Source organism: Phoxinus phoxinus (assembly GCF_949152265.1).
Source record: "Phoxinus phoxinus genome assembly, chromosome: 2".
Taxonomy (NCBI): domain Eukaryota; kingdom Metazoa; phylum Chordata; class Actinopteri; order Cypriniformes; family Leuciscidae; genus Phoxinus; species Phoxinus phoxinus.
The window spans coordinates 53,179,240-53,206,647 of NC_136877.1; the positions used below are offsets into that span (position 1 = coordinate 53,179,240).

Consider the following 27,408-nt stretch of genomic DNA (forward strand, 5'->3'; position numbering starts at 1 on the left):
ATTGTTCTCAGATTGGTCTCAGATTGGTCTCAATTTGATCTCAGATTGATTTGTCTCAGATTGGTGGTCTCAGATTGATTGATCTCTGATTGGTCTCAGATTGGTGGTCTCAGATTGGTGGTCTCAGATTGGTGGTCTCAGATTGGTGGTCTCAGATTGGTGGTCTCAGATTGGTGGTCTCAGATTGATCTCAGATTGGTGGTCTCAGATTGGTATCAGATTGGTGGTCTCAGATTGGTGGTCTCAGATTGATTGGTCTCAGATTGGTGGTCTCAGATTGATTTGTCTCAGATTGGTCTCAGATTGGTGGTCTCAGATTGATTGGTCTCAGATTGGTCTCAATTTGATCTCAGATTGATTTGTCTCAGATTGGTCTCAGATTGGTGGTCTCAGATTGATTGATCTCTGATTGGTCTCAGATTGGTGATCTCAGATTGGTGGTCTCAGATTGGTGGTCTCAGATTGGTGGTCTCAGATTGGTGGTCTCAGATGGATCTCAGATTGATCTCAGATTGGTGGTCTCAGATTGGTCTCAGATTGGTGGTCTCAGATTGGTGGTCTCAGATTGGTCTCAGATCATAAATTAGCATCTAAACATTGAACAGGTGATAGTAGCCATGATTCCATAACTAATATAACAACCAGAGCATATCTTCTCTATAATTTTGACATAAAAAATGAATATGAAGAGATAAACAGATGAACTTTAATTGTTTTGGGTGCTTGTGGTGCGTGTAATCTTAATCTATCTTTTCATTTTAAATGTCCTTGTGGAGCATGTAAATGAAGGACAGAGTGATTCACAAGTCTATGCAAAACATATAGTGTTGCCTCAGAAAGACAGAACGAACTTTATTCATCATTTACAGATGTTTCTGAAATTACTTCTCGAATTAACTTGCATTTATTGCATCGTTGTTTTTCACTAGTATGACGTTGAGTTCGGAGATGCAAAGCATTAAAGATTTGCTCTTTGTTAGTTTTGAGGTCTGCTGTATTTGTGTAAATGCATTATGTGTTTGTGATTAGCAGAGTATATTTTCAGATCATGCAAAAGTCTTTTTTGACTCTTCTGTAGTTATTTACCTATGCAAATATAAATAGGTGCATGCTGGGCATGCTGACCATGATGGTTTTGAATTGTGTGAAATGTGATTGGAATCACTTCAAAAAGGAAAATACAGTAAAGTAGTGCAGGTCTGTCATATCGGCTACATAAAATGATCATGAGAAAATTATAACTGTGTGATTGGGACATGTTTTTATAATCAGGCTCTCAAAAATGTGTTAAAAATCTGGAGTTAGATTTATCGGCCAATATATCGGTTGTCGCCTTTCAAATATGAGGAACTATCGGTTATTGTATCAGCCAATATTTTCATATCGGTGCATCCCTACTATATTATCAATGTCACATTTATGACAAGCAACATCAAACAGCCTCAGCTAAGCTGCAATAAGTGGATTTAAATTAATTTAAGAGAAACAATTGGCTAAATCTTCTTTGTGAAATATAAAGAAAAAGGAGGAGATTCCCCCTTCCATATGTGAAGCGCTTTGAGGTCCCAGAAAAAGCGCTATATGAATTTAACATTATTATAATTATTATGTAATTTACTAGAGGTTCTGATAAAATGTTAATTGCTGCTGTAATGATACGGGAGATTGAGAAGGATCCATTTGCAGCTTTATTGAAGGAACGTCAAACAGGCAAGGGTCAGAGAACAGCAAACAGGGGAAATCAGAGGTCAACACAGAGAGTATTCAGGGAACAGGCAAAAGGGCAGGGCAGGCAGCAAGAGGCAATAATCCAAAGGCAATCCAAGTCAAGACAGGCAGCAAGCAGGTAGAAGTGAGATAACAGTCCGAGGTAGGCAACGGGATCAGTAGAATAGAGTAAACGCTCAGAAATACAGGCCGTGGCAATGCAATACTTCGCACTGATCCTCTATTTGAGTGTGGTTTAAATAGAGAGTCTGAATGAGGTGCAGGTGTGTGCGCAATCAGTCCCAGGTATGAAGCATTATGGGGATTGGAGTTCCCGAGAGAACTAGTATTCCGGTGAAGGCTCCCTCTGGCGGTGGAGAGGAGGCGGTGCGGGAGCCCGCTCTGTAACAGCTGCAGTCGATTTATTTAATTTGAATGAATTATTTTTTAAAAGTGAATGATTCAATGACTCAATCATAAAGACTTAACTTGTTTCATTACTGGATGAATCAGTGTTTTTGAACGAATCTCTTGAAACAATTATTTAATTATATACATTTTTAACAGTCACTTGTCGCCACCTACTGGTGTAACGATGTAATTGACACAATCGTTATTTGAAGCGTCAAACCCTTTCAAAAGGATTTGCTTTATTTTGATCGCTTCCGTAGACGACATCAATGTTTATATCCGAACTATAAACTTTTATCTCAGTACTTCTGTGATCATTTAAATATTTTAATATTCATATTGTATATTCATATGTATACATTAACTCTGGCTCTCTGTGTCAGCAGCAGATTTGCATGTTCTGGTGTGATTCTGTCAAAGGTTTAATAGACGCTGGAGAATCGTGATCATTTAGGAATGAGATCGCGTGGCTGTTTGAATCAAAACTGCGACCTTTTCACGATTTATGTCATGTCAAAATCAAACTTGAAATGTCTTGAAAACATGACGACTGTGGTGATTTGGGGAAATTAAAGGTACATCTTCGTGTCTGTGTCAGTGTTTGCTGAGCCTGATGACGGATCAAATTAAGTTGACTATTGAAAAGTAAAGCTGAACATTAGTTCACACATAAAATATAGCCTACTGTTTAACACTCAATTCTGACTTTATATCACGCAATTGCGTCTTTTTATTGCGCAATTTTGACTATAACTCGCAATTGCGACTTTATATCATGCAATTTTGACTTTATAACTCGTAATTTTGACTTAACTTACAATGCCGATTTTATATCACGCAATTCTGGCTTTATAACTCACATTTGCAACTTTTTATTACGCAATTCTGACTTTATAAGTTGCATTTGCGACTTTATATCACGCAATTCTGACTTTATAACTCGTAATAGCAACTTTATATCACGCAATTCTGAATATATCACGCAATTCTGACTTTATAACTCGTATTTCTGACTTAACTCGCAATAGCAACTTTATATCACACAATTCTGACTTTAGAACTTGCAATTGCGACTATATACAGTATCATGCAATTCTTACTTTATAACTCACATTTGCAACTTTTTATTACGCAATTCTGACTTTATAAGTTGCAATTGCAACTTTATATCACGCAATTCTGACTTTAGAACTCACAATAGCAACTTTATATCATGCAATTCTGAATATATCACGCAATTCTGACTTTATAGCTCGTACTTCTGACTTAACTCGCAATTGCAACTTTATATCACGCAATTCTGACTTTATAACTCACAATAGCAACTTTATATCATGCAATTCTGAATATATCACGCAATTCTGACTTTATAACTCGTACTTCTGACTTAACTTGCAATTGCGACTTTTTATCAGACAATTCTGACTTTATAACTCGTACTTCTGACTTAACTTGCAATTGCGACTTTTTATCAGACAATTCTGACTTTATAACTCTTAATTGTGACTATATATCACGCAATTCTTACTTTATAACTCACATTTGCAACTTTTTATTACGCAATTCTGAATCTATAAGTTGCAATTGCGACTTTATATCACGCAATTCTGACTTTATAACTCGCAATAGCAACTTTATATCCGTAAAACACAGATAAGTGACATTGGGCTTAATTAATTTGCTGGCCCAAATTAGCTTCGGTTAAACAGACATATAATTTGGGTAAATGTGTAGCTTAATCTAGTTTTTTTATTTTTTATCTAGATAGATCTTTTTCACATCTTCACGGACACAACAATGATTTCCCTCGTGTGTTAATATTTTTCCTTGTAATAATGTATGATTTGCAAAAATGAAAACTGCTGCATCTGTTTATATTAGAGAATCAAAGTGGATGCGCGTTAACACGCTACATTATGGCCAATCACGCGCCCTTAAAATACCATATCACTAACGCGCAAGCGCCACTGTCTTTAGACTGTTTTTTTCCTGGTCAGTGGCGCAATTGCTTTCTAAAACTGGAAAATAGCACCAGGGCAGTTTTGCGCCGGAACACGCCTTCTCTTTTCACTGAACCGCCCCCGCGAGCGCAAGTTCATTCCCTAATTTACCGACGTGCGTCTGTGGAGGGAAAAGTCCGCTGTGCGCGGGTGCAGAATAGCAATGATACATGCGTCGGTGTTCAAAGTCAATTGCGCTGGGTGCAAGATAGGGCCCAATAACTCTTACTTCTGACTTAACTCACTTGCAATTCTGAATATATCACACAATTCTGACTTTATAACTCGTACTTCTGACTTTATATCACGCAATTCTGTCTTTATATCACGCAATTCTGACTTTATATCACGCAATTCTGTCTTTATATCTCGCAATTCTGACTTTTTATCACGCAGTTCTGACTTTATAACTCGCAATTGCGGGGGAAAAAAGTTACAATTGTGAGATAAAAAGTCACAATTACCTCTTTTAGTTTTTATTCTGTGGCGGAAACAAGCTTCCATACATTTCCCAATTAATTAGTGTTCCAACCAGAATAACTGAGCATAGCCAAACTGCTATTGACCACATCATTGTATCTGACACAAGTAAAATCCTACAAAGTGGGGTCATTGTGTATGGAATTAGTGACCATTTTTTAACCTATTGTACCAGGAAAGTTAAGAGGGCTCAGATTAAATGTCACAAATCTGTAAAGAGCAGAAGTTTAAAAGGGTATAATATAAATAACTTTCAGGACATACTTAATAAGATTAACTGGATGGAAATTACCAATATAGGTGATGTTGATTTAGCATGGGATTGCTTTCAATCTATTTTCTTGAAAATACTTGATAAGATAGCCCCATTAAAAGAGAACAGGATTAAACAAAGATCACAGCCTTGGATAAATAAGGATATTTTGGACACCATTTATTTAAGGGATAAAATTTTAAGTGAGTTTAAAAGAACCAAACTGCCTATTCTTTTTAAAGAATATAAAGTACTTAGAAATAAGGCTCAGCGAATGGTGGATGAGGCGAAAAAGGATTTCTTTATGTCTAAAATTGAGGAGCATAAAAAGGATCCCAAGAAATTGTGGGCAACTCTTAGGCCTTTGGGGACAAAAGAGAACCCTAAGCAAAAACAAGGTAAAATAGGCCTAGATATTAATGGGTCCATAGTGTATGATAAAAAAGTGGTGGCAGATACTTTTAATGGCTTCTTCACAACAATTGCAAGTAATCTGGTGCAGAAGCTTCCACCTGCGTCAGGTGTTTTTAGTGATCCACAGAGGGTGCATAGGTTTTATGAAGAAAATGGAGTCCAGCCAAATAATTTTTATTTCAAACAAGTAACAGAGGAGCTGGTACTAAAAAAACTCAAAAACCTAAATCCTTCCAAGGCTACTGGTTTTGACAACACCCCTGCCAGATTTCTTAAGGATTCTGCTGAAATAATCACTCCTGTCATAACTTATCTTATAAATCTATCCATTGAAAATAACCATTTCCCTAGTAAATTTAAGGTGGCAAGAGTGATACCTTTATATAAAAAGGGGCCCAAATCTGATCCTGGAAATTTCCGCCCTGTATCGGTCTTGTGTTCAATATCAAAAATTGTGGAAAGGATCATTTATGAGCAAATAGACAGTTATTTGGCGGAACATAACCTTTTATTTGATTTCCAATCAGGCTTTAGAAAAACCCATTCCACTGATACCTGTCTGCTTTATCTTACAGACTTTATTAGGAAAGAGGTAGAAAAGGGGAATTTTTGTGGCATGGTGTTAATAGACCTTCAAAAGGCCTTTGATACGGTTCAGTATGATGTCCTTTTGAACAAACTAAAAGCCCTAGGATTTTCTCCTGCATCTCTTCAGTGGGTGAGGTCATACCTGGTGGGTAGAGAACAGGTGGTAGATGTGGAAGGGACCTTGTCCTCCCCACTTAAATTAACTTGTGGAGTTCCCCAGGGGAGTATTTTGGGTCCTCTCTTTTTTTTATTATATGTCAATGATATGTCGTCAGCTATAGACTGTAATTTGTTTTTATTTGCAGATGACTCCGCTATTCTAGTCTCTCATAAAGACAAATCAGAGGTAGAAAGGCTGCTTAGTTCAGAACTCCTTAACCTCAGTGTTTGGCTAACAGACAACAAGTTGTCTCTCCACCTTGGCAAAACAGAGTCAATTATTTTTGGGTCCAGAGATAGACTGAAAAAGGCTATTGGGTTTAGGGTAATCGTAGGTAATGTTGAAATTACAGCCAAGGAAGCAGTTACTTACTTGGGCTGTATACTAGATAACAAACTATCAGGGGAGCTTATGGCCCGAAAAATTATCTCAAAGGTAAGCCAAAGGATTAAGTTCCTGGCAAGAATATCCAGCCTCTTAGATAGTAAAACCCTAAAAATCCTGGCCGATGCGCTTGTTCAATGTCATCTTGACTATGCCTGTACATCTTGGTACACAGGCATTAAAAAAGGCCTTAAAGACAAGTTACAGATCTGTCAAAACAAACTAATCAGAGTGATCCTTAAATTACATCCTAGAACTCATCTTCTTCCTGACTATTTCTCCAGTCTTGGGTGGCTCGGAGTAGAGGAGAGGGTTTCTCAACTTAAACTGTGTTTGGTTTATAAGATAAGAAATAATCTGGCACCTAAGTATTTATGTAATTACTTTTTTAAAATTAGTGATACACACAGCTACTGTACCAGGGGGAGTTCCACAGATTACAGGCCCTGCCGTTTTAAGAGCTGTGTGGGAAAGTACTCTTTCCTATACTCTGCAGCGGTCTTGTGGAATGGTTTACCCTTAAACCTTAAACTGTTGAGTACTTCCTATTACCATTTTAAATGTTCAATAAAAAAATGGTTATTAAACCAATAAAAAATAATAATAAAGGAAATAGAAATCCCTGAAGTAGTAGGAATATTGTATAGTCTGCTTGTGTGTCTACTTGTCTATCTGGGAATTTAGCCCTTGTTTCATTCTTTTTATTGTGTTTTAATCTGTTTTATTTGTTAATACACCTATTTCTTCATTGTCCTCAATGTTGTTAGTCCATGTACTGTTACTCGTCTTCCATCTTAAGGACCACAATGGAAACAAGCCTTTGGGCTTTTTTGTGTTTTTATCCTTTTGAACACTTCGTGTTGATTGTTGCTGTTGTTCAATAAATTTTTTCAAAAATCCAGTTCAAACTAAAGTAATTATGTAGCTGTCTGTAAACGATAGGAAATTATCCATCCATCTTTATACCACTGTTATTATCAGTTTGTCCACCCTGTTAAGCAGTTTTTTTTAACAATAATTTCTTAAAAACATACTAATAATATTATCTATATGCTGTATACACAGGTTTCTTGTATACAAACAATACCGGATGCGCGCGCATCCACGAGGCAAGACCGCTATATGTTATGCCGAGTTCTGTAAAAGAACATTGTAATTAACGTAGATTTCGCATTGTTTGTAAATTCTTGTTGACTCAATAATAAACTGCAATTTCAGAGTTGAATCTGTTTGCTTGTGTTTCATTTGCATATTAATATAACATTATGTAAAAAGTTAGTTAGTTGACTAGTATGAAATTGTCCAACTAAGTTTGCGAATCATAAAAACATTAGTATAAAATCATAAAAACACAACAGCTCCGCGTCATCTCTGCTTCTGCTAGATATAGCCGTAAAGACTGTTGCTTTCTGCCTCTAGATGCGCGCGCATCTACGTGATGACGTTGCACAGAAACCCGTGTATAGAGCTCCAGATATTGATATCAGTGTCCTCGTATGTAAAATGTGTAGAATTACACCAGGCGAACATCAGGAAGGTAATGGATGTCATCAGAAATGTTTTGATTTGCTAGTTAACTCATTTCCCTAACTCACCCATGAGGATTTGCTTCGGTCTTTGAATAAAGCGCCTCAGGATTGTCCTTGTGAAGGTCGAGATGGAAATCAATCTGGTGATTATGGAAATTCTCTGTCAACGAGATTAAATGTTGTACAGTGTATATAATGTCATATAATGATTTGTTCTATAAACACAATTATTAAATCAAATGATGCACTATTTCAATTTTGTATTAAATCTTACAATGATCCTGCAGTCTAGAGTACAACACACCAACAACATCATATCTACACACTATCCTGCTCTAGAAGTGTGTTCTCCATCAGATCACGATAGTGTGTGTGTGTGTGTGTGTGTGTGTGTGTTTGATACAGACACACATTTACTCCAGTAGGTGGCGTCGAGTGACTGTCTCTGTGTGTGTGTGTGTGTGTGTGTGTGTGTGTGTGTGTGTGTGTGTGTTTGATACAGACACACATTTACTCCAGTAGGTGGCGTCGAGTGACTGTCTCTGTGTGTGTGTGTGTGTGTGTGTGTGTGTGTGTGTGTGTGTGTGTGTGTGTGTGTGTGTTTGATACAGACACACATTTACTCCAGTAGGTGGCGTCGAGTGACTGTCTCTGTGTGTGTGTGTGTGTGTGTGTGTGTTTGATACAGACACACATTTACTCCAGTAGGTGGCGTCGAGTGACTGTCTCTCTGTGTGTGTGTGTGTGTGTGTGTGTGTGTGTGTGTGTGTGTGTGTGTGTGTGTGTGTGTGTGTGTGTGTGTGTGTGTGTGTGTGTGTGTGTGTGTGCGTGTGTGTAATACTTATAGAACACATACAGAAGCAGAATGCTGTATAATAGTTGTAGATGGAGTATATGCATGTGATCTGGTCAGATTTAAGAGTTTTATTATTTGCATTCAGCATTCTCTCACATCTCATCTAGTTTCTGAACACAAGACCATGAAATTTCCACAATTACTCCCATATTTTATTACGCAGAACATCCATAACATAATAGTCAACCATTTGTTGTAAATAAATATAAATAAATACATACAGGCCTTCATGTGTCATTTCATAATCTAAACAAGTTATTCTATATCTTCATAGAGATTCAAGGATCCTTTATTGAAAGACTGTGCTCAATATGAATATATTTATTATTATTATTTTTTAAACTCCTTTTCTCTTTACTTAATGTTTATTGATTTATTTTATTGTACTGTAAAGCACTTTGGTTCAACTACGGTTGTGTTAAACTTGTGCTCTATGAATGAAACTTGACATATATATATATATATACAGTATATATATGTATCTCATCTTTTCCTTTTCATCGGATCTGCACTGGTTTTGCTCTGGTTCTTCTGGAAAACCGATCCGTCCGCCGCTTCTCTCCATTCCAGTCCAGTGATGTTCCTCACTCCCAGTGCCTGAAGCCTCTGCTGGATCTGAGACATACACACGGACCACACACTCCGTTTAATGGTGCAGTGGTCAAATATTGAGTTGTAAATATCCCACACATTTATGCCAAGTTTTTGGCGGGTGGGGGCGTGGCTGGGGGAGGCGTGATTAAGGGGTGGGGCGTTGTTTGGGGAGGCGTGGTTAAGGGTGAGGGGGGGGGGGGGGGTCGGGGGAGGTGTGATTAAGGGGTGGGCGTGGTTTGGGGAGGCGTGGTTAAGGGTGAGGGGCGGGCGTGGTCGGGGGGAGGTGTGGTTAAGGGTGGGGGCGTGGTTTTGGAGGCGTGGTTAATGGTGAGGGGGGGGGGGGGGGGTTAAGGGTGGGGGCGTGGTTGGGGGAGACATTTTTAAGTAACCCAAGCTGTCAAACCTTCGTCATCAGCAAAAGAACCATTCCAGACCGGAAGTAACTTTTCAGACTTTGATTAAAGATAACCACGGCAAACAATTTTTTCTGCGTATTAACTTGCACGGATTAATTGTTCACCACAAGACTAGTAATATCTGCTAACAAAGTAAATAGGGTCAATTTTGATTTCATGCCGACTTTAAGGGTGGGGCGTGGTTTTGGGAGGCGTGGTTAACGGGTGGGGGCGTGGTTGGGGAGGCGTGGTTAAGGGGTGGGGGCATGTTGGGGAGGCGTGGTTAAGGGGTGGGGTGTGTTTGGGGGAGGCGTGGTTAAGGGGTGGGCCTGGTTAAAGGGTGGGGCATGGTTAAGGGTAGGGGCGTGGTCAGGGGGAGGTGTGGGGGCGTGGTTGGGGGAGGCGTGGTTAAGGGGTGGGCGTGGTTTGGGGAGGCGTGGTTAAGGGTGGGGGCGTGGTTGGGGGAGGCGTGGTTAAGGGGTGGGCGTGGTTTGGGGAGGCGTCGTTAAGGGGTGGGGCGTGGTCAGGGGGAGGTGTGGTTAAGGGTGGGGGTGTGGTTGGGGGAGGCGTGGTTAAGGGTGGGGGCGTGGTTGGGGGAGGCGTGGTTAAGGGGTGGGCGTGGTTGGGGAGGTGTGGTTAAGGGGTGGGCGTGGTTGGTAGCGTGGTTAAGGGGTGGGCGTGGTGTGGGGAGGCGTGGTTAAGGGGTGGGGTGTGGTTTGGGGAGGGGTGGTTAAGGGGTGGGGTGTGGTTTGGGGAGGCGTGGTTAAGGAGTGTGGGGCGTGGTTGGGGGTGAATGCATCAAAAAATACTTGACAAATGCATTCACAACCTTGCAACATTTCTGAATGGTTAGTTGATGAATTTATGCAGCTTATTTGTAGTTATCTTCTAGTCATTGATTAGCATATTCTGTCATGATAACCTCGCGTTCTCGGGGGCGGACTTTATGTAAATTTTAGGGTTGGTGATGTCATTAACCCGGGAGGAATGTCCTTAAAAAGCAATTACTTTAAAATAAAATATCTTGCTTTGCTTTGAACTTTGAGCGTTGTAACTTTGCAGATGTTGTTTATGATCAAACATCAACATTACACATTAACTAAAGTTAGAAAAGTAAAAATCATAATCAACCACCCCTTTAAACCATCTGCATTTATGAATGAAAAACTTTCCATAACATAACAAGAAATTAATAACAAAATCAAACTCTTTGTCAAACTCATGCAAAGTCATGTGACTCGTGTGACTCGCCTCGGCTAAGATGGCCGTCTTCATGTGAGGATCGTTCACATTCAGAGCAGATTTCACCTCCAGTCTCAGGATCTGCCTCTTCATCACAACCTCACCTGAACACAAGCACACAAGCTCACCTGAACACAAGCACACAAGCTCACCTGAACACAAGCACACAAGCTCACCTGAACACAAGCACACAAGCTCACCTGAACACAAGCACACAAGCTCAACGCCAACACATCACAACATAGTTACGACTAAAAACATTATAAAACTGTAAGTTAAAGTGATTCACACTCAAAGATATTGATGCTACTTTCTTAAAACACAGAACAAAGTTAAAACGGTTTGGAACGACACTTTAATAAAAAAAGGATTTTATAATGTAATAAAATTATTTGCAATTATAAAGTATAGAATATCTATAGCTTTATATAGATACCAATATAGGTTTTTATATTTGTTAACTGGACAGATTGGGTACCGTACTACTGTTCATGTGTCGGTCAAAAATGTTTGATTTTTTTTCAATGATATAATTGTACTATTTAGCTTGATAATGTTTTTGATTTAATATTTTGTATTCTTAGGGGATTATATGATAAGAAATTATATTTATGCAGTAGTTATAATCCATTTCTTCACTTTTAAATGGCATGGAACTGAAAATGAAATTTCAGGTCCAATTTAAACAGTTGTAAATCTTGAATCTTTGGATCACAGACTGAAGTTTAAAGACGACACTTGGCTGATTATTGCTGAAGTAAAAAAAAAAAGATATACACCGTGATCTTAAAAAAAAAAAAAGAGATATACAATTTTACATTAATTATGAAAAATAAAAGTTAAAATTTTTATGAAATATATCATTTCAAAAACACGTTTTACTCTAAAACTGTGAGTGAATCAAGCCATAAATGTAAATAAGTTATGTTCCAGATGTGAGCCTGATATCTCAGTACATGATGTTTCAGTGAGATGCTGTTCGGCTGCAGTACCAAACGCTTCCACTAGAGGAAACTTAATTTCCAATGCGCTCGTTTCTGACCGCGAGGAGCACAAGTGTGACTATTATTTTCAGGACCATTTAGCCTGTTCCAATCATGTCCATGATTTGTGTGTGTTTTCACACAGCAAGTGCCAAAAGCTTTACCAAGTTTCGTACCATTCCGATGAAGTAAAAAATTGAACAACAACAACAAAAACCGTCAAAATATTCGGTAGAAAATGGCTGAACAGCACCAATGTTTTAAATTATGTAAATTATAGCAAAATTATCCCTTTTTTTTGTCTGAACTGTCCCCTTAAGACACTTCACTAACAGTTATGGCTCATCATATCAATAATAATTAGTGAGGAAACACTCACTACGATAGCAGAAGAATGGTTTCAGTTTCCAGCAGAGCTCAGTCTTCCAATATTTGTCCTCGTGTATTGCGACACATTCTCCGAGTAAATCTGGCTGGAACACATCCCAGTTCCTGAAGGCAGACTCGCTGCTGTCGGTCCAGGCGAACGAGTCCTGGAAAAGGCCGATGTATGCGAACCCTAGTTTGGGAATGAGCCGCTGGACCTGCAGGTTCTCGTCCGGGTTCCTGACGCTGGCCAGATCCGTGTGGAACTGCCGGCAGTGACTCTGAGCTTCTCTCCAGGTGTACAGAAGACTGATGTAAACGTATTGCTGATCAATGTCGGCTATAGGAGCAGAAGATGCAGGTTAGCAACGGTTGCCAGGGTTATTATAGTTTACTAAAACTAAAAGCATAAGAAACGTTGTTACTTGAACTAACATTAACTGAAATATTTCAGCCAAATGCCAAGGCATCATTTCTCATTTTCATTAGGCTTAACTAAAACAATACACACATAAAAATCTAAATCAAAAATAATAAAAGTGACAAAAACACGAGAATAATTAAACTTTGAGGCGAACCAAAGAACACCGACTCAACTGAAAATGAGCAAACAGCATTTTATCATTTTGAATTAGATTTAATTTTAGTTTCGGCATTTAGTACTTGAAGTTGAACTAATCGATAAATGTTGCCTTGGCAATGAGCTAAAATATAATTTTTAGTTTTAAAAAAATCAGGTAATGTTTATTTTATGTGTATGAAATGAAATAATTTTTTATGTTTTTAGTTTTAATAAAAGTGATTTTTTTATATTTTCTGTTTTAATTGAAAGTTTAAGTAATTTAGTTTAATTAGTTTCTTTTTTTCTTTTCTTTTTTGCCTACACATTTTATTAAGTTTATGCTTTTAGTTTTAGTTATTTCCGTACTTCAACTTAAACTAAACGAGCTAAAATAATTTTTTTATAAATTATATTTTTTTTAAAATCATATTATGTAATCAGGGGAATTATTTTGTCTTAAAACCCAACATGAAACCCAATCGTGATCCTGCCTGGAAACAATCATGATATAATACTGTATGTTTGCCTTATTACTCACCATCATAACAAATGAAGTGGAAGATGTCGAGGCAGTTGGTGTTTGCAAACTCTCCGCTGTACGTCATGATGACGCAGTCTTGATTGAGATCGCCGTCCGGCTCGAGAGCTGCCCAGTTTCTGTATTCTGTCTCGGTGTCTCTGTAGAAGCTTCTGTCAGCCAGAGACCAGTGCCAGAGAAGAGGCTTGGTTTCCCTCAGCCCGATCCACGCGCCGGTATACGTGACCTGCTCGGTCCGGAGTGTCCTCAGATCATCCGGGTTCTGAATAGTTGCCAGGTCTGTGTAGGTCTCTTCGCAGTACAGCTTCGCTTCAGAGAACGTCTTCGGCTCCGACAAGAAGTAGTAGACGTTCACAAGCTGCTGATCGGCTGGTGATGTGGAAAAACCTAGAAAAAATTACATTAAAGGAATACTTCACCTCTGGAAAGAGGAATGTGTATTTAAAATGGGTCAAAATTTAAAGAGAGTACTAAACAACAAGGCTAGGCTAGTAGTGAGTCTCCGTGACGAGTCTGCCCGGGATTTCGAGACCGCCCAAAATGTCTCGATTTGGCTTTTGCGTTCTACAGTCGCTGTTCATCATGTTTACTGCGGCGAGCAGGGCGAGACTGACGGCCGCGGGAGAATGGCGCGAGACTGACGGCCGCGGGAGAATGGCGCGAGACTGACGGCCGCGGGAGAATGGCGCGAGACTGACGGCCGCGGGAGAACGGCGCGAGACTGACGGCCGCGGGAGAACGGCGCGAGACTGACGGCCGCGGGAGAACGGCGCGAGACTGCCGGCCGCGGGAGAACGGCGCGAGACTGCCGGCCGCGGGAGAACGGCGCGAGACTGACGGCCGCGGGAGAACGGCGCGAAACTGACGGCCGTGGGAGAACGGCGCGAGACTGACGGCTGCGGGAGAACGGCGCGAGACTGACGGCCGTGGGAGAACGGCGCGAGACTGACGGCCGTGGGAGAACGGCGCGAGACTGACGGCTGCGGGAGAACGGCGCGAGACTGACGGCTGCGGGAGAACGGCGCGAGACTGATGGCCGCGGGAGAACGGCGCGAGACTGACGGCTGCGGGAGAACGGCGTGAGACTGACGGCCGCGGGAGAACGGCGCGAGACTGACGGCTGCGGGAGAACGGCGCGAGACTGACGGCCGTGGGAGAACGGCGCGAGACTGACGGGCGCGGGAGAACGGCAACTAAACGGCGCGAGACTGACGGCCGTGGGAGAACGGCGCGAGACTGACGGGCGCGAGACTGACGGGCGCGGGAGAACGGCGCGAGACTGACGGCCGTGGGAGAACGGCGCGAGACTGACGGCCGCGGGAGAACGGCGCGAGACTGACGGCCGCGGGAGAACGGCGCGAGACTGACGGCCGTGGGAGAACGGCGCGAGACTGACGGCCGCGGGAGAACGGCGCGAGACTGACGGCTGCGGGAGAACGGCGCGAGACTGACGGCCGCGGGAGAACGGCGCGAGACTGACGGCCGCGGGAGAACGGCGCGAGACTGACGGGCGCGGGAGAACGGCAACTAAACGGCGCGAGACTGACGGCCGTGGGAGAACGGCGCGAGACTGACGGCCGCGGGAGAACGGCGCGAGACTGACGGCTGCGGGAGAACGGCGCGAGACTGACGGCTGCGGGAGAACGGCGCGAGACTGACGGCTGCGGGAGAACGGCGCGAGACTGACGGCTGCGGGAGAACGGCGCGAGACTGACGGCCGCGGGAGAACGGCGCGAGACTAACCTAACCACTAACCTCTTGTGTATTTTAGGCAGTAAGTAAGGCCGGAGTTATAGAATGTTCTACTCTTAAAAATTCAAAATGTTTTTTAGTCAGCCATTTAGTCAGCCCTCTCTTCCCCAGAAACATCCAGAGGGTTATCCAGCGGTCTGAGAGAGGCTTCTTCCGGCTGCCGTACTGTAGGCCTCTGTGTTTGGCAAATATGGGTATGAAGCTTCGCTTCCGAAGACCTTCATCAACTCCCCGGAGCCGTGTGCAGTATTTCTATCATGGATTGATTCACTTTTTTGGGCTTCAAATTTTCTCAAGCCATTCACTCCCATTATGAAGCTTAGAAGAGAGAGACATTTTTTTATATATAACTTTGTCCCTGCCGGAGACCTCTGTTCATATGCCAATTTGTTAAAATCATTCCCTTTTGTCCCCATGGTCTGATAGAACTCAGCAAGTCTGGAGGGAGAAGGGTTTATGTTCCTTTAAAGATATCCATGTTGAGGGCGGTTTGCATCCCTTAGTCAGTTATATTAAGAGAGAAATTTGATTTGCCTCAATTGGCCTTCAAAAATAAAACTCTGCCTCTATGGGGATTTAGCATAGGGGTGTGCTGACTTATGCACCCTGTGTTTTAAAGCTTACCTTCGGTAAGAAATGTACTTTTGCTATATGGTTAAATAAATCTTCAGTGACTCTTCCAAATTCAATTTTGGCAAATTATGTCCCTATATAGTGTTGATGTGGCAACTAGTAAATACACTAAGTTAGGTCACGCTAGCATGTGTGTAGAGTTTTAAACCGCGTTAATTTGTGCCCCGATAACCCCTATTATGTATGTAATATTAATTTGTGAAATCTTCATCTGTTTGGCAAGCGTTTGTCATATCTGGTTCCTACAACTTTTTTACTCAGGAGCGAAAATCTGCTTTTAAACTTGAAAGAAATAAAGATTTGACATTTATCGTGATAATTATCGATATTGGCTGAAATTTTTTGCTTGAAATTAGAAAAAAAAAAAATTGGGGGGGGGGGGGGTCTTTAATAATGTTCACAAAATGTTAGTGCAAAAACATTATTTGCATTATTTATTTAACGTTTTAGTTGGACGCTCATCTAACATTTCTTAAATGTTACTACTATTCAGAACATTCAGAAGTATAGCGTTCACATAATGTTTGCAAACTAAAATGTTCCTTAATGTTCACGTAATCAAGAAAAATACTTTTTTTAAACATTTAAAAAACTATTATATATATTTTTGTACATACACACTGAAGAACACCTACCAAGTAAAAGGAGGAGTGTAAGTAGTGTGTGCTCCATTATCTGAAACACAAGATGACATGTTCTCGATATTAATGCATTAATCTCTGCTGAGTATTGTCCAGTACGTGTTAAAACACAAACCTGTGTGATCGTCTCCTCTTTTCTCCTCTCGGGGTTTATTGAGTCTTCCTCAGCTTTAATATTCTCTTTAACTCTATGCAAAACCTCAGCAGTGCTCGTGTCACCTTTACTGTCATGATGTTTAAAGCCGGCTTGAAAAACTGGACCGCTTCACAGCACAGTTCTGGAGGTCAGACATTGTCCATGTGGCAATGTGGTTGTGTGTGGTGTGTTTAATCGGCTCGTGCACAATCTACACATTGCAGATTGTTTTTTCACCAAGTTTTTTTTAATAATTAGTTTTTGTATTTCTTAGCTAACATCAGAAGGCTGTAAATAACCATGAGCTTCTGAATAATGGCCAGTGTTCTGCACACCTCATCAGAACTGTCAGGACACATTTGTATAATGACGAGAGGTTTGCACCTGCCTCTGGCCATTAGGCAAAATCACAGGTGACTCAATCCTATACACTGGGAAAAAAGAAAACAACTTCAAGATTATTTGAGAAAATACCATTTCAGTTTTCTCGCCATTAATGATTGGATAACACACACACACACACACACACACACACACACGTCTCCTTCCGTTAATAATAATGGCCAGTGCGGCGGCTGTGATATATAAACCTACAACATCCATCGCCATGATTTTTTTAATGACTTATCACGAGAGGAAAAAATTACGCTTTAGTCGCATAACATCGTTTAATGGAAACGCCATCATTTCGCAATAGTTTTTCGTCGACATTTAGAAAAAAGTCACAAATGTTTTGCCCAAATCTGTAATGGTCTTGAGACTCTCCTCTCTGTTTATTGATGACCTGTAGTTTTCAAAGCGGTGAACAACGTGGGAAAGGAGGAAAAGTTTGACACACACTGATGGTGTTCTTCTGTTGAGCCAGAATTATGTCGTATGAAAACTGACTTAAGCAAATTCATGTTTATACATCATTCTGACACTTTTATTAATTTAACTACTTGGTTCAGAACATTTAGAGAACACCTACAAGAAACATTCCCATAATGAGTGTTCACTTAACGTTCGCATGACCTAGAAAAAAAAAAAGTAAAAAAAAACGAACGTTCAGAGATAACGTTTCCACAACCTAATGGGATCGTTAGCAAAACATTCGTAGAACATATTTTTGTTAGCCGCCTGGTTAGCAATTTTAAAATGTAATTGATGATCAGCAAACATATGAACAATATTTCAATTATATAAAGCTGTTGTCAAATCACAGATTTCTCCTCTGTGCTTGTGTTCAACTTCACTGATTTAATAACTTTGTTGTGTGACTTTAGTTCAAATACATAATTTGTGTGCGTCTGACTAGTTAAGCTCTTTGTGCAGTATTGTGTTGATGTCTTGAGCGGAGAGAAGTGGTGTGGCAGTGCCGTGGTTCCATGGAGGGTCTTCTGCCTGGAGTAACTGGCAGTGGTAATGTGTTCTTGAGTTTATACCACACAAGGCTTTCTGTAGTGATCTAGCCCTCATGCAAAGCATTCATGGCCTGACGGCAGTGACGGATCTGCTCTTTCCTGCAATCTAAAGCCCATTAGCCCAAAGCAAAAAACATGGAAACTATCTCTGATCCGATGGATGCACATGACAAGTCAGGTCATCTCATTTGGCTGTTCTCAATGAGACGCATTACAATAAAATTTGTTTATTTGATTTAGTTGTTTGCTATAGAAATGTGTTTTGATTCGGTCAGAAACTGTATGGAGGCCAAACGCTCCAAATGAACTGGATAAACCCACTGGACCAGTACCCTGTTGGGAATCTTCAGTCCCTGTAGTCAATAATTGTATCCCTTACTCATCTTTGATCACCGAAATAACATATTAAAAAGTGTTTTTCCTTGAAAAAAAAAAAACATCTTCATGCCTTAAAATATCTTGAATGTAACTCGACACCTGTGCATCATTTAGTATGCGTGGTTCTATGAATATGCAAATGAGCCCCGCCTCCACTCACTCACTCACTCAGAGATCCACTGGTTGACGATCACACGTTGATCTGATTGGTTACAAGGTAGTTTGTGACGTCAGAAACACCAGCGATTTCAAAGCGTGTTTTTGAGACTGTCTTTGGTTCACTGCAGTTTTAAGCAGAAAATACTCAGCAATGCTGTCCACTTATGAACTTACACATGGTGTGTGTTAAAGCAGATTAATAACACCACATACACACATAAACTACATTAAAAGCTGGATTTACACCACAGTGGGACTTTATGATTTGTGCTTTGGTTTGGTTTGGGTTTTTTAAAGGTGCAGTCTGTAAGAATGATAACTAGTGGTGTAAATAGGTACTGCAGTCCAATTCAGAATATCGGAGATCGTGGTTTCTCCCGCCCCGCCTCCTCAGACTCGACGCTTACACGGGTCGCCAGTTTGAGACACAGGAACGACAGGAACGAACACAATGGACAATGAAAATTGGCAACGTGCAATATCACAGATCCAAACAATAACACACATTCCAGAGTAAAATAACTGGCTGGAGAAGTGTTTTTCAGAGAAACGAGTATGTGAACTTAGCATGTGTCCTCAATATCTGCAAACATATTCTGGTATTTCTATGCTTTAGTAGAGTGAAAAAGTGACACACAGCACCTTTAAATGTCTCAGTTCTGTTCAGAATTATTGTTGTGCAATTCTAAGTGAACTCTTCCATATGTTCGGTTCAGAAGCCGCAGGAACATCGGCCGTGTCTGGATTCACCCCATTAACAGTTTATTTTAGCCATTCGTAGTGGTGTCAGAAACCATAGTGGACATTATCGAGTGCACTCATTCAATCCCACAATGCAACACAATAACAATGCTAGAGAATACCCATAATGCACTGTGAGGGTCGTGCCAAATGAATCCATGCAGTTTCCAAACCGCGGGTCCAATGTGGCTACAGCGTAATAACAAACAGGCAAACATTCCTTTTTCATGGATTATTACATTGTTTAATTAAGGCTATACATGCTAGTTTCCATGACAGAGTTACTAAAGACCTCAATGTCCATCGCTCCTTAAATACGACACACGTTTCACAAAGCCGTTGCAGAACAGAGAATACACTTTTGATGAATGTACTGATAAAAACAGAAACTGGAACATACGTACAGTCTAAATCATTCGTTTTTGCATTGTTTTCAAATGTTATTATCCAGTGTTTCCATGGTTTACACAAAAAAAAAATTACTTGGTACTTGGAGGAGCCCAATCTAAACTAGATTATTATAATCTTCGTGAACAAATTAAATCAGTTCAATAATGAGAAACATTCTACTATAAAAGTTCATCAGTAACTTGAAATGCATGTAATCTTATGTGTACGTTCTTACTCTTGTATTTGTGCAGTATGCAAAGCATCGAAGCGTGAACAATGCCTAAATGTGATTGATTAAACATATTAATATCATTGTATACCTCTAGAGGTTCATAACCGCTTGCAGACGTGACCGTGCGTGTCTAGCGCTTCACGGATCTCTCTCTGCACACGCTGTTGTGTTCTGTTGTGTGTCGTTCTCTTGCATCTGGAAGATCTTTCCATCCGGAAGGACTCGCCATGTGACGGTGGCTCCGGCGTCCATCTTCTGCTCCGCGAGCATCTGCTTCAGCTGGAGGTCAGAGGTCATCAGCGGTCAGGGAATATAGAGAAGACACAATACAAACATCGCTGAAGAGGTCCACTATAGTCACGACTGTTTGCCAAAACCGTACTGTCGCAAATTGATCGTTCAACCACGCTGGTCACGCAGGAGTGATAACTACTGTTAATGAAACTGTTTGAGACTGAATTAATGCGAGATGTTTTCCTATAAATTACGGACATGTCATCTGACGACTATTTCTAATTTTCTCAGTTATTTTGCTTTATTTCCAGATTCAATCATGAACCGACTCGTTGAACTGCTGATGACGACAGAACTCGCGACTATAGTTGGCTAACGATGCTTTCGGGAAACACGGCCCTGATTGGGTGAACCAATGATTCAATGACTCATTCATAAAGAGAGCCATTTACTTCATTCCTGAATGAATCAACCGTTTGAACGAATCGAATGAATGACTTACCCATTTAGAGACATTTACCGCCACCTACTGGCAGTTTTAATTTCTTACTTAGAGTATCATTTATTTAACTTCATATTTCAGGGATAGTTCACCCAAAAATGAAAACTGTTTATTTACAATCCTGTTGACTTTCGTATAACATTATCGTATAACATTATCGTATAACATTAAAGAAGATATTTTGAAGAATGTTGTTAACCGAGCTGTTTTGGTCTGCAAATATATCTAAATAAATACCAATTCAGATGCAGCTTCTGAACAGAAAAATGATGGGCGTTGAAGCCTAAATGTTTATGTGTAATAAATTCTATGTTCAGTCAAATAAAATATTTCTTTCTAAATGTAACCGGGTGGTAAATACCCTTAAAGTTTGTTTTTTTCCTTGCATGTTAAAATCTTTTATTTTATTTCATTGTCATTTACACTTTTATTATAAAGATGGAAAAAACAGAGATTACATGTACTTCCCTGGAGTCATCAACAGGTGGCACTATGTGTGTTGCGCTCGAGACAATGCGCGTGCGCTCTCGAGTCAGTCATTTGGTGAGACGTGCATCGGGCAGTGCGAGAGAGATGCGCACTCTCGTGAAATTGTATGATTTGAAGTCATCCATGGGTAAATACAATGTTTTGTGAATATATTTTAGTTTAATACCATTTGTGGATGCATATTTTGTTGCAGTAATTCGGAGAACTGTCATATTTGGAAAGTTATGTTGTGTGTAATGTCCGCGATGCTATGACGTCACACCATGCGGTGTAGGCCTGATTAGTTGGCGTTATGCCAAATGTTATACACTTAATTTTATTTCAAATGTTTCATGTGCTTTTCTTGTGATAATAATTTGATGTGATTATTTATCCAGTGTGCCACATAATGTTGGGGATTTCAGCCCTCGTGAAGTGAATGTGGTGGTGTGTTGGAGCTGATTGTTATGTGAGTGTTATTTTCTCTCTCATGATATGTAAGTGGGTAATATGTAAAATGTACTTATGTTGTTTTGTTCTCTTTGCACAGTATTCCCACTGCCGTATTGCATTGTAACGTTTTGTAATAGTTGCGTTACTTTTATTTTTGTTTTATTTTCATTTTTTTTGTATTTTAAACCGGTCGTATTTTTGTGCCGTGTTTGAGGGTATTGTGTTTATTATACACAAGTGGGCTGTGATACTCAAGCATACAGTGTCACGGAGATAACTGCACCCAGAGTAATGTAGAGCAGTGAGGTGGTTTAAATTTTATCACCAGCTCTGTGAACTTCATTTATTGAATTTTGTTTTTCTGCTTTTTTCTGTTTCTTTTGTGAACATTTAAAACTGAAACCTTTTTTGTCAATTAAATTGATAAATCACCTTTGAAAATAATTTGTTTTTATTTTACATCATTAAATGAATAAACTTAAAGTAAATAGAAACCCCTAATGTGTTCCTGTTGGTAAATATAAATCCCCGGTCACACATTTTGGTACCAGGAGTGGGGTTGTTTATTCAATCTGATTAGTTTTTTTCGTCGAGCGGTATAGTTGGGTTAGACAATACGGCAGTGGTGAATATTTTTCAGAGGCTGAGGACGTCCGGAGTGTGGAGGATCGCGGTTGCGGACGAGATGGCCAGCGTTGGACTGATCGTGTTTCCAGTTTGTCAGGCGTGACGGCTGCTGAGGAGACTGGTCCAGCTGACGGGGTTCCTGTTGTCGACGTGTTAGCTTCCAGGATCTCACGGCCGCATCCAGGAACTGTGCACCAGCACGAGGGTCTGTTTGAGCTGCTAAAAAGGACTGCCAAGGCTGAAGTTTGCGCCAGAAACATTTATCTTGAACTGAGTTAATTCTGACTTGATGCTATTTGACCTGCTAGTGTAAAAAATGTCTGACCCTGAAGAAATTGCTGAAGAGCAGGTGCACGTCGACATCCCTGTCGTTGGGGCTGTGGGAAATGACGTCATAGAGCAATTGAGGGGTCAGATTCAAGAGTTAAGTGATTGGAGGAACGATGCTCTGGCCAATAGGGTTGTTGGGGGAGGTAACTCGACCCGCTCCTACATTTATGTTCCACGTGAACGCCAGGTTCAACCTTTTAGCGGGGAGTATAACAAAGATGGACGGTCTGTAGAGGAGTTTATTGAGGAGGTGGAAAGAGTTCTAAGGGCCAGAGACCAGACACAAGAAGAACAGCTTGACTTTATCATCTCTCTGTTGAGAGGGCCTGCTCTGGAAGAGGTGCGTTTATGTGTTGGAAACCAGTCTAGACAGGCCAGTGATTTGTTTACTTTCCTGCAGGAGGCGTTTGGGGAACGGCGCAGTGGGACTCAATTGTTGCAAACGTTTTACAACCGCAAACAATTGGATGGGGAAGATCTGCGAAACTACTCTCATGCTCTCTCTCGCCTTTTAAGCTCTGCCGCAAAGCAATCCCCAGGTGGCTTGGCAAACGAGGAGGGGATTTTGCGTGATCAGTTTGTGGAGGGTGTGCGAGATGCAGCGTTAAGGCGAGAGCTGCGTAAAATAATCAGAGACAAGCCCCACCTGACCCTGCTCGAGGTTCGCAATGAGGCTGTTCTTTGGTCCATGGAAGAAAGCAGGCCGACCAGAGTAGTGAATAGTCGACCAGTCCATTCAGAATTGCTAGATCAAACTGGTGGTACTTCTGTCGGGTCCGAGAAACAAACGATTTCCCGGCAGGACAAGCGAATAAGTGAACAAGAGCAGACTATTTCAGAGCTCACCAAGGCAGTCAAGGACTTGACTGTGCAACATTCAGTGTCTGTTCCGCAGAATTATGCACCCGTATCTAAGCCGCCTCCAAGGTTTACTGAAGAGGGAGAACCTATCTGTTTCAGATGCAACGGGGTTGGGCATATTGCTAGACATTGCACCGTGAGACGGGGTGGGAGACCTAGGAGTGCTGCCAGGACTACTGAAGGGCAAGACAAACAAGGTCCTTCTGTTGCAGGCTGTCAGGCTGCACAAGGGGTAGTATCTGGTTCACCACCTCAGGGAACTAGTCGGGACAGATTCCTTGAACGGGCTGTTGGAACGTGCCCGATGGTCGACTTGAAAATCAAGGGTGTGCCAGTGTCATGTTTGTTAGACACTGGTAGTCAGGTCAGTACTATAACTGAGGGGTTCTTCCGAGAGCATTTATTTGGGGATGAAAGTGATGTGTTGTCTACCTCAGGTTGGCTAAAGATCACAGCAGCTAACGGTTTAGACATTCCCTATTTGGGTTACATGGAGCTTGATGTGGAAGTTATGGGGATGACCCTGCCTGAATGTGGTTTCCTGGTCGTTAAAGAAACTCCTAGTCCGTCGTCTGTGGCCGTGCTCATCGGAATGAACATCATCAGTAAGTGCAGACAGATTATTCATGCTGAGTTTGACACCACGCTGGGTGGTAGGCTGGATTCTGATTGGAGGGCAGTGTTCCAGCAGGCACAATCAGTCGAGTTAGTTGAGCGGGTTTCATTTGTACGGGTCGCGGGTAAGACTCCGGCACATGTGCCGGCTTGGTCGGCAGCTACTGTCCTGATTAAGGGGATGGAATCCAGTAAAAAGGATGGTTCAGTGTGGTTGGTAGAACCAGCAAATACGCCCTTACCAGGAGGTTTGGTTGTTGTACCTACCTTGATCACGTCAGAGTTACCTGTGTGTCCAGTGAGAGTACTTAACTTGTCTCAGGAAGATCTTTGGCTTCAGCCTAGGGCCCGTCTAGGTATGTTGTCTCCAGTAGATGGTTATAGTGTGGGTTCGTCCTGCGAAGTGATGTTCCAGCGAATCTCCGCAGACACAGAACGGGTCACTATGGGTGTAGGTCATGGTTCTGAGCCTCAGGCCCAGTCAGTCTTGGATCACATTGACATGGGGGGCACCCCTGAACAGCAGGTTCAATTAAAAGCCATGCTGGGCAAGTATTCAAGTGTGTTTGCCCTGGAAGACGATGATTTGGGTTATACAGATAAGGTTCAGCACGAGATACATCTGACTGATGACGTACCTGTGAATCAGCCATACCGGCGAATTCCACCAAATCAGTACCAGGAGGTCAGAGAGCACATCACTAAGTTGTTGAAAAAGGGTGTTATTCAGGAGAGTGTGAGTGCTTATGCCTCGCCTGTGGTACTGGTGCGCAAAACCGATGGGTCGCTACGGTTATGCGTGGATTATCGGAAGCTCAACGCCAAGACGAGGCGTGACGCATTTCCACTACCCAGAATTGATGAGAGCTTCGATGCCCTTAGGGGAGCGACATTTTTCTCAACTGTGGACTTGGCCTCTGGGTATCATCAGATTGCAGTGAGTGACCGGGATAGGGCCAAGACGGCGTTCACCACACCTTTTGGTTTATTTGAGTACCGGAGGATGCCGTTTGGGGTCTGCAACGGACCATCGACCTTTCAGCGGCTCATGCAGTCTGTTATGAGCGATCTGATCTTTCAGGTGTTGATAGTTTACCTAGATGACATTTTGCTGTTTTCACAGACATTTGAGGAACACCTGGAAAGATTAGAGATGGTGCTGAAACGGTTGACAGACACCGGTTTAAAGGTCAAGTTGGGGAAGTGCCATTTTCTCCAAGATTCCGTGCGTTTTCTTGGCCACCAGGTGTCGGCACAAGGGATTTCTCCTGACCCGGACAAAGTTGTTGCGGTCAGCAATTGGAAGACCCCAGAAACTGTCAAGGAGCTGAGGTCATTTCTAGGGTTTTGCAGTTATTATAGGAAGTTTATCGAGGGCTTCTCGAAGATAGCTGGACCCTTACATGACCTGGTAAATGCTTGCTTGCGCGAAGGCAGGGGTGCAAAGAGTGGTCGTCACTTTAGGTCTGGTTGGTCTAATGAGTGTGATCATGCATTCAGTCAGTTGAAGTGGAAGTTAACGACTGCACCTGTGCTTGGTTTTGCGGACTTCACTTGCCCTTTCATACTCGAAACTGATGCAAGCCAGAATGGCTTAGGGGCCATTCTGTACCAGATACAGGATGACAAGAAGAGGGTCATTGCGTACGCAAGCAGAAGGTTGCGTAACGCAGAGAGGAATGATCGCAATTACAGTAGCATGAAGCTCGAACTACTGGCCATTAAGTGGGCTGTAGTCGAGAAGTTTCGTGGCTACTTACTTGGGTCTTGGTTTGAGGTGATTACGGATAATAATCCGCTTTGTCACTTGCAAACTGCAAAGTTAGGAGCGATCGAGCAGAGATGGGTAGCGCAGTTGTCGGTCTTCAACTTTGAGGTGAAGTACAGGCCAGGCAAGAGTAACGCTGCAGCTGATGCTCTGTCTAGGCAGGAGTTTGCAGGGGAGCCTGAATCCGATCCTGACGTTGATTGGGATGAGTGTGTAGCGATTTGCAGTGTGTTTAGTCGAGGTACAGCCTTGGAACCTGAACTTGCTCTGAAGGGACTTGAGTGCTGTAGGTTAAGGCAAATCCGTGTGTTGGAGGCCGGGGAAGCAGCCACTAGTATTCAAGGTAACACTCATACGCTTCCTGGTTACACTAGGGAACAGCTGGTCGAGTTTCAGGAAAGCGACCCTGTTCTGGGGGAATTTAGAGGGTTCTGGAACACGAAAAAGAGACCAGTTCACCTGGAAAGACAGTCTCTGTCAAGGTCTGTGAAGTGCCTTCTGAAGCAGTGGAGCCTTATAAGAGAACGGAATGGGTTGCTGTATCGAGTAGTAGATGGCCCTTCTGAGGAGTGCTGCTGGCAACTGTTGTTGCCGGGTTGTTTAAAGAAACAAGTGTTGCAGAGTGTGCACGACGATATGGGGCACCAGGGCATTGAGCGAACCTTGGGGTTGTTGAAGCAGAGGTGTTTTTGGTCCGGTATGTATGAGGATGTGGAGGAATGGGTAAAGAAGTGCCAGCGTTGTATCCTTACCAAGATGCCTCAGCCCAAAGTCCGTGCCCCTGTGAGAGCATTCTTGGCTTCCAGACCTTTGGAAGTGATTGCGGTGGACTTTACAGTCTTAGAGCCTGCTTCTGATGGCCGTGAAAATGTTTTGGTCGTTACCGATGTTTTCACAAAGTTCACACAGGCGTTTCCCACCAAAGACCAAAAGGCGGATACCACAGCAAAAACCTTGTTGAAAGAGTGGTTTATGAAGTACGGAGTCCCTGAGAGGTTGCACTCCGATCAAGGTCGTAACTTCGAAAGCGAGGTAATTGCTGAGCTGTGCAGACTCTATGGTGTGAAGAAGACCCGAACCACCCCTTATAGACCGCAGGGAAATGCCCAGTGTGAACGGTACAACCGAACACTTCACAACCTGCTACGTACATTACCACCAGAACGTAAACGGCGTTGGCCTGAGTACTTGCCGGAGTTAGTCCATGCGTATAATGTGACTCCGCATGCTACTACAGGATTTTCCCCATATTATTTACTTTTTGGAGTACAGCCACATCTGCCCATTGATGCATTGTTGGGTAGCGAGGAGGTCTCAGAGGGAAAACAAGACTGGTTGTCTGTCCATCAAGAGAGGCTGAGATATGCCCATGAGAAAGCAAAGGAGTACTCAGAGGAGAAAGCGCTAGAGAGAGTGACACGTCTGAATGAAAAGACATTTTGTCCCAAGGTCAGTGTGGGCGAGTTGGTGTATCTGCGTCAGCGGCCTCCAGGCAGGAATAAGATTCAAGACGCCTGGAGCCCGATCATCTACCGAGTAGTGGAAATATTTGGCACAACGTACACTGTTGAGCCTTTGGAGGGAGGGCCCTCAAAAAGGGTTCACAGGTCGGAGTTGCGTCCA

The 27,408-nt window shown here is 42.0% G+C and overlaps 2 protein-coding genes across 3 annotated transcripts in view; both read right to left on the reverse strand.

The window, feature by feature from the left end:
* Positions 1-8,836: 8,836 nt before the first annotated feature.
* On the reverse strand, positions 8,837-18,082 carry LOC306988134 (macrophage mannose receptor 1; the record flags this gene model as incomplete). The annotated part of the gene is made up of 7 exons (XM_079592900.1): positions 8,837-9,397; positions 11,023-11,117; positions 12,376-12,702; positions 13,463-13,849; positions 16,483-16,522; positions 16,604-16,751; positions 17,919-18,082. The coding sequence occupies 7 exons, from the start codon at positions 18,080-18,082 to the stop codon at positions 9,266-9,268; spliced, it is 1,293 nt and encodes a 430-aa protein (XP_079449026.1). The 3' UTR covers positions 8,837-9,265.
* Positions 18,083-19,531: 1,449 nt separating this feature from the next.
* LOC306993517 (putative C-type lectin domain family 20 member A) overlaps positions 19,532-27,408 on the reverse strand; it is a 431,197-nt gene continuing 423,320 nt past the window's right edge. For both annotated transcript variants that reach the window (XM_079603350.1, XM_079603349.1), the window contains exon 6: positions 19,532-20,206. In XM_079603350.1, the coding sequence (XP_079459476.1) occupies positions 20,066-20,206 (141 nt within the window). In that variant the 3' untranslated portion in view covers positions 19,532-20,065. The remainder of the gene's footprint in view (positions 20,207-27,408) is intronic.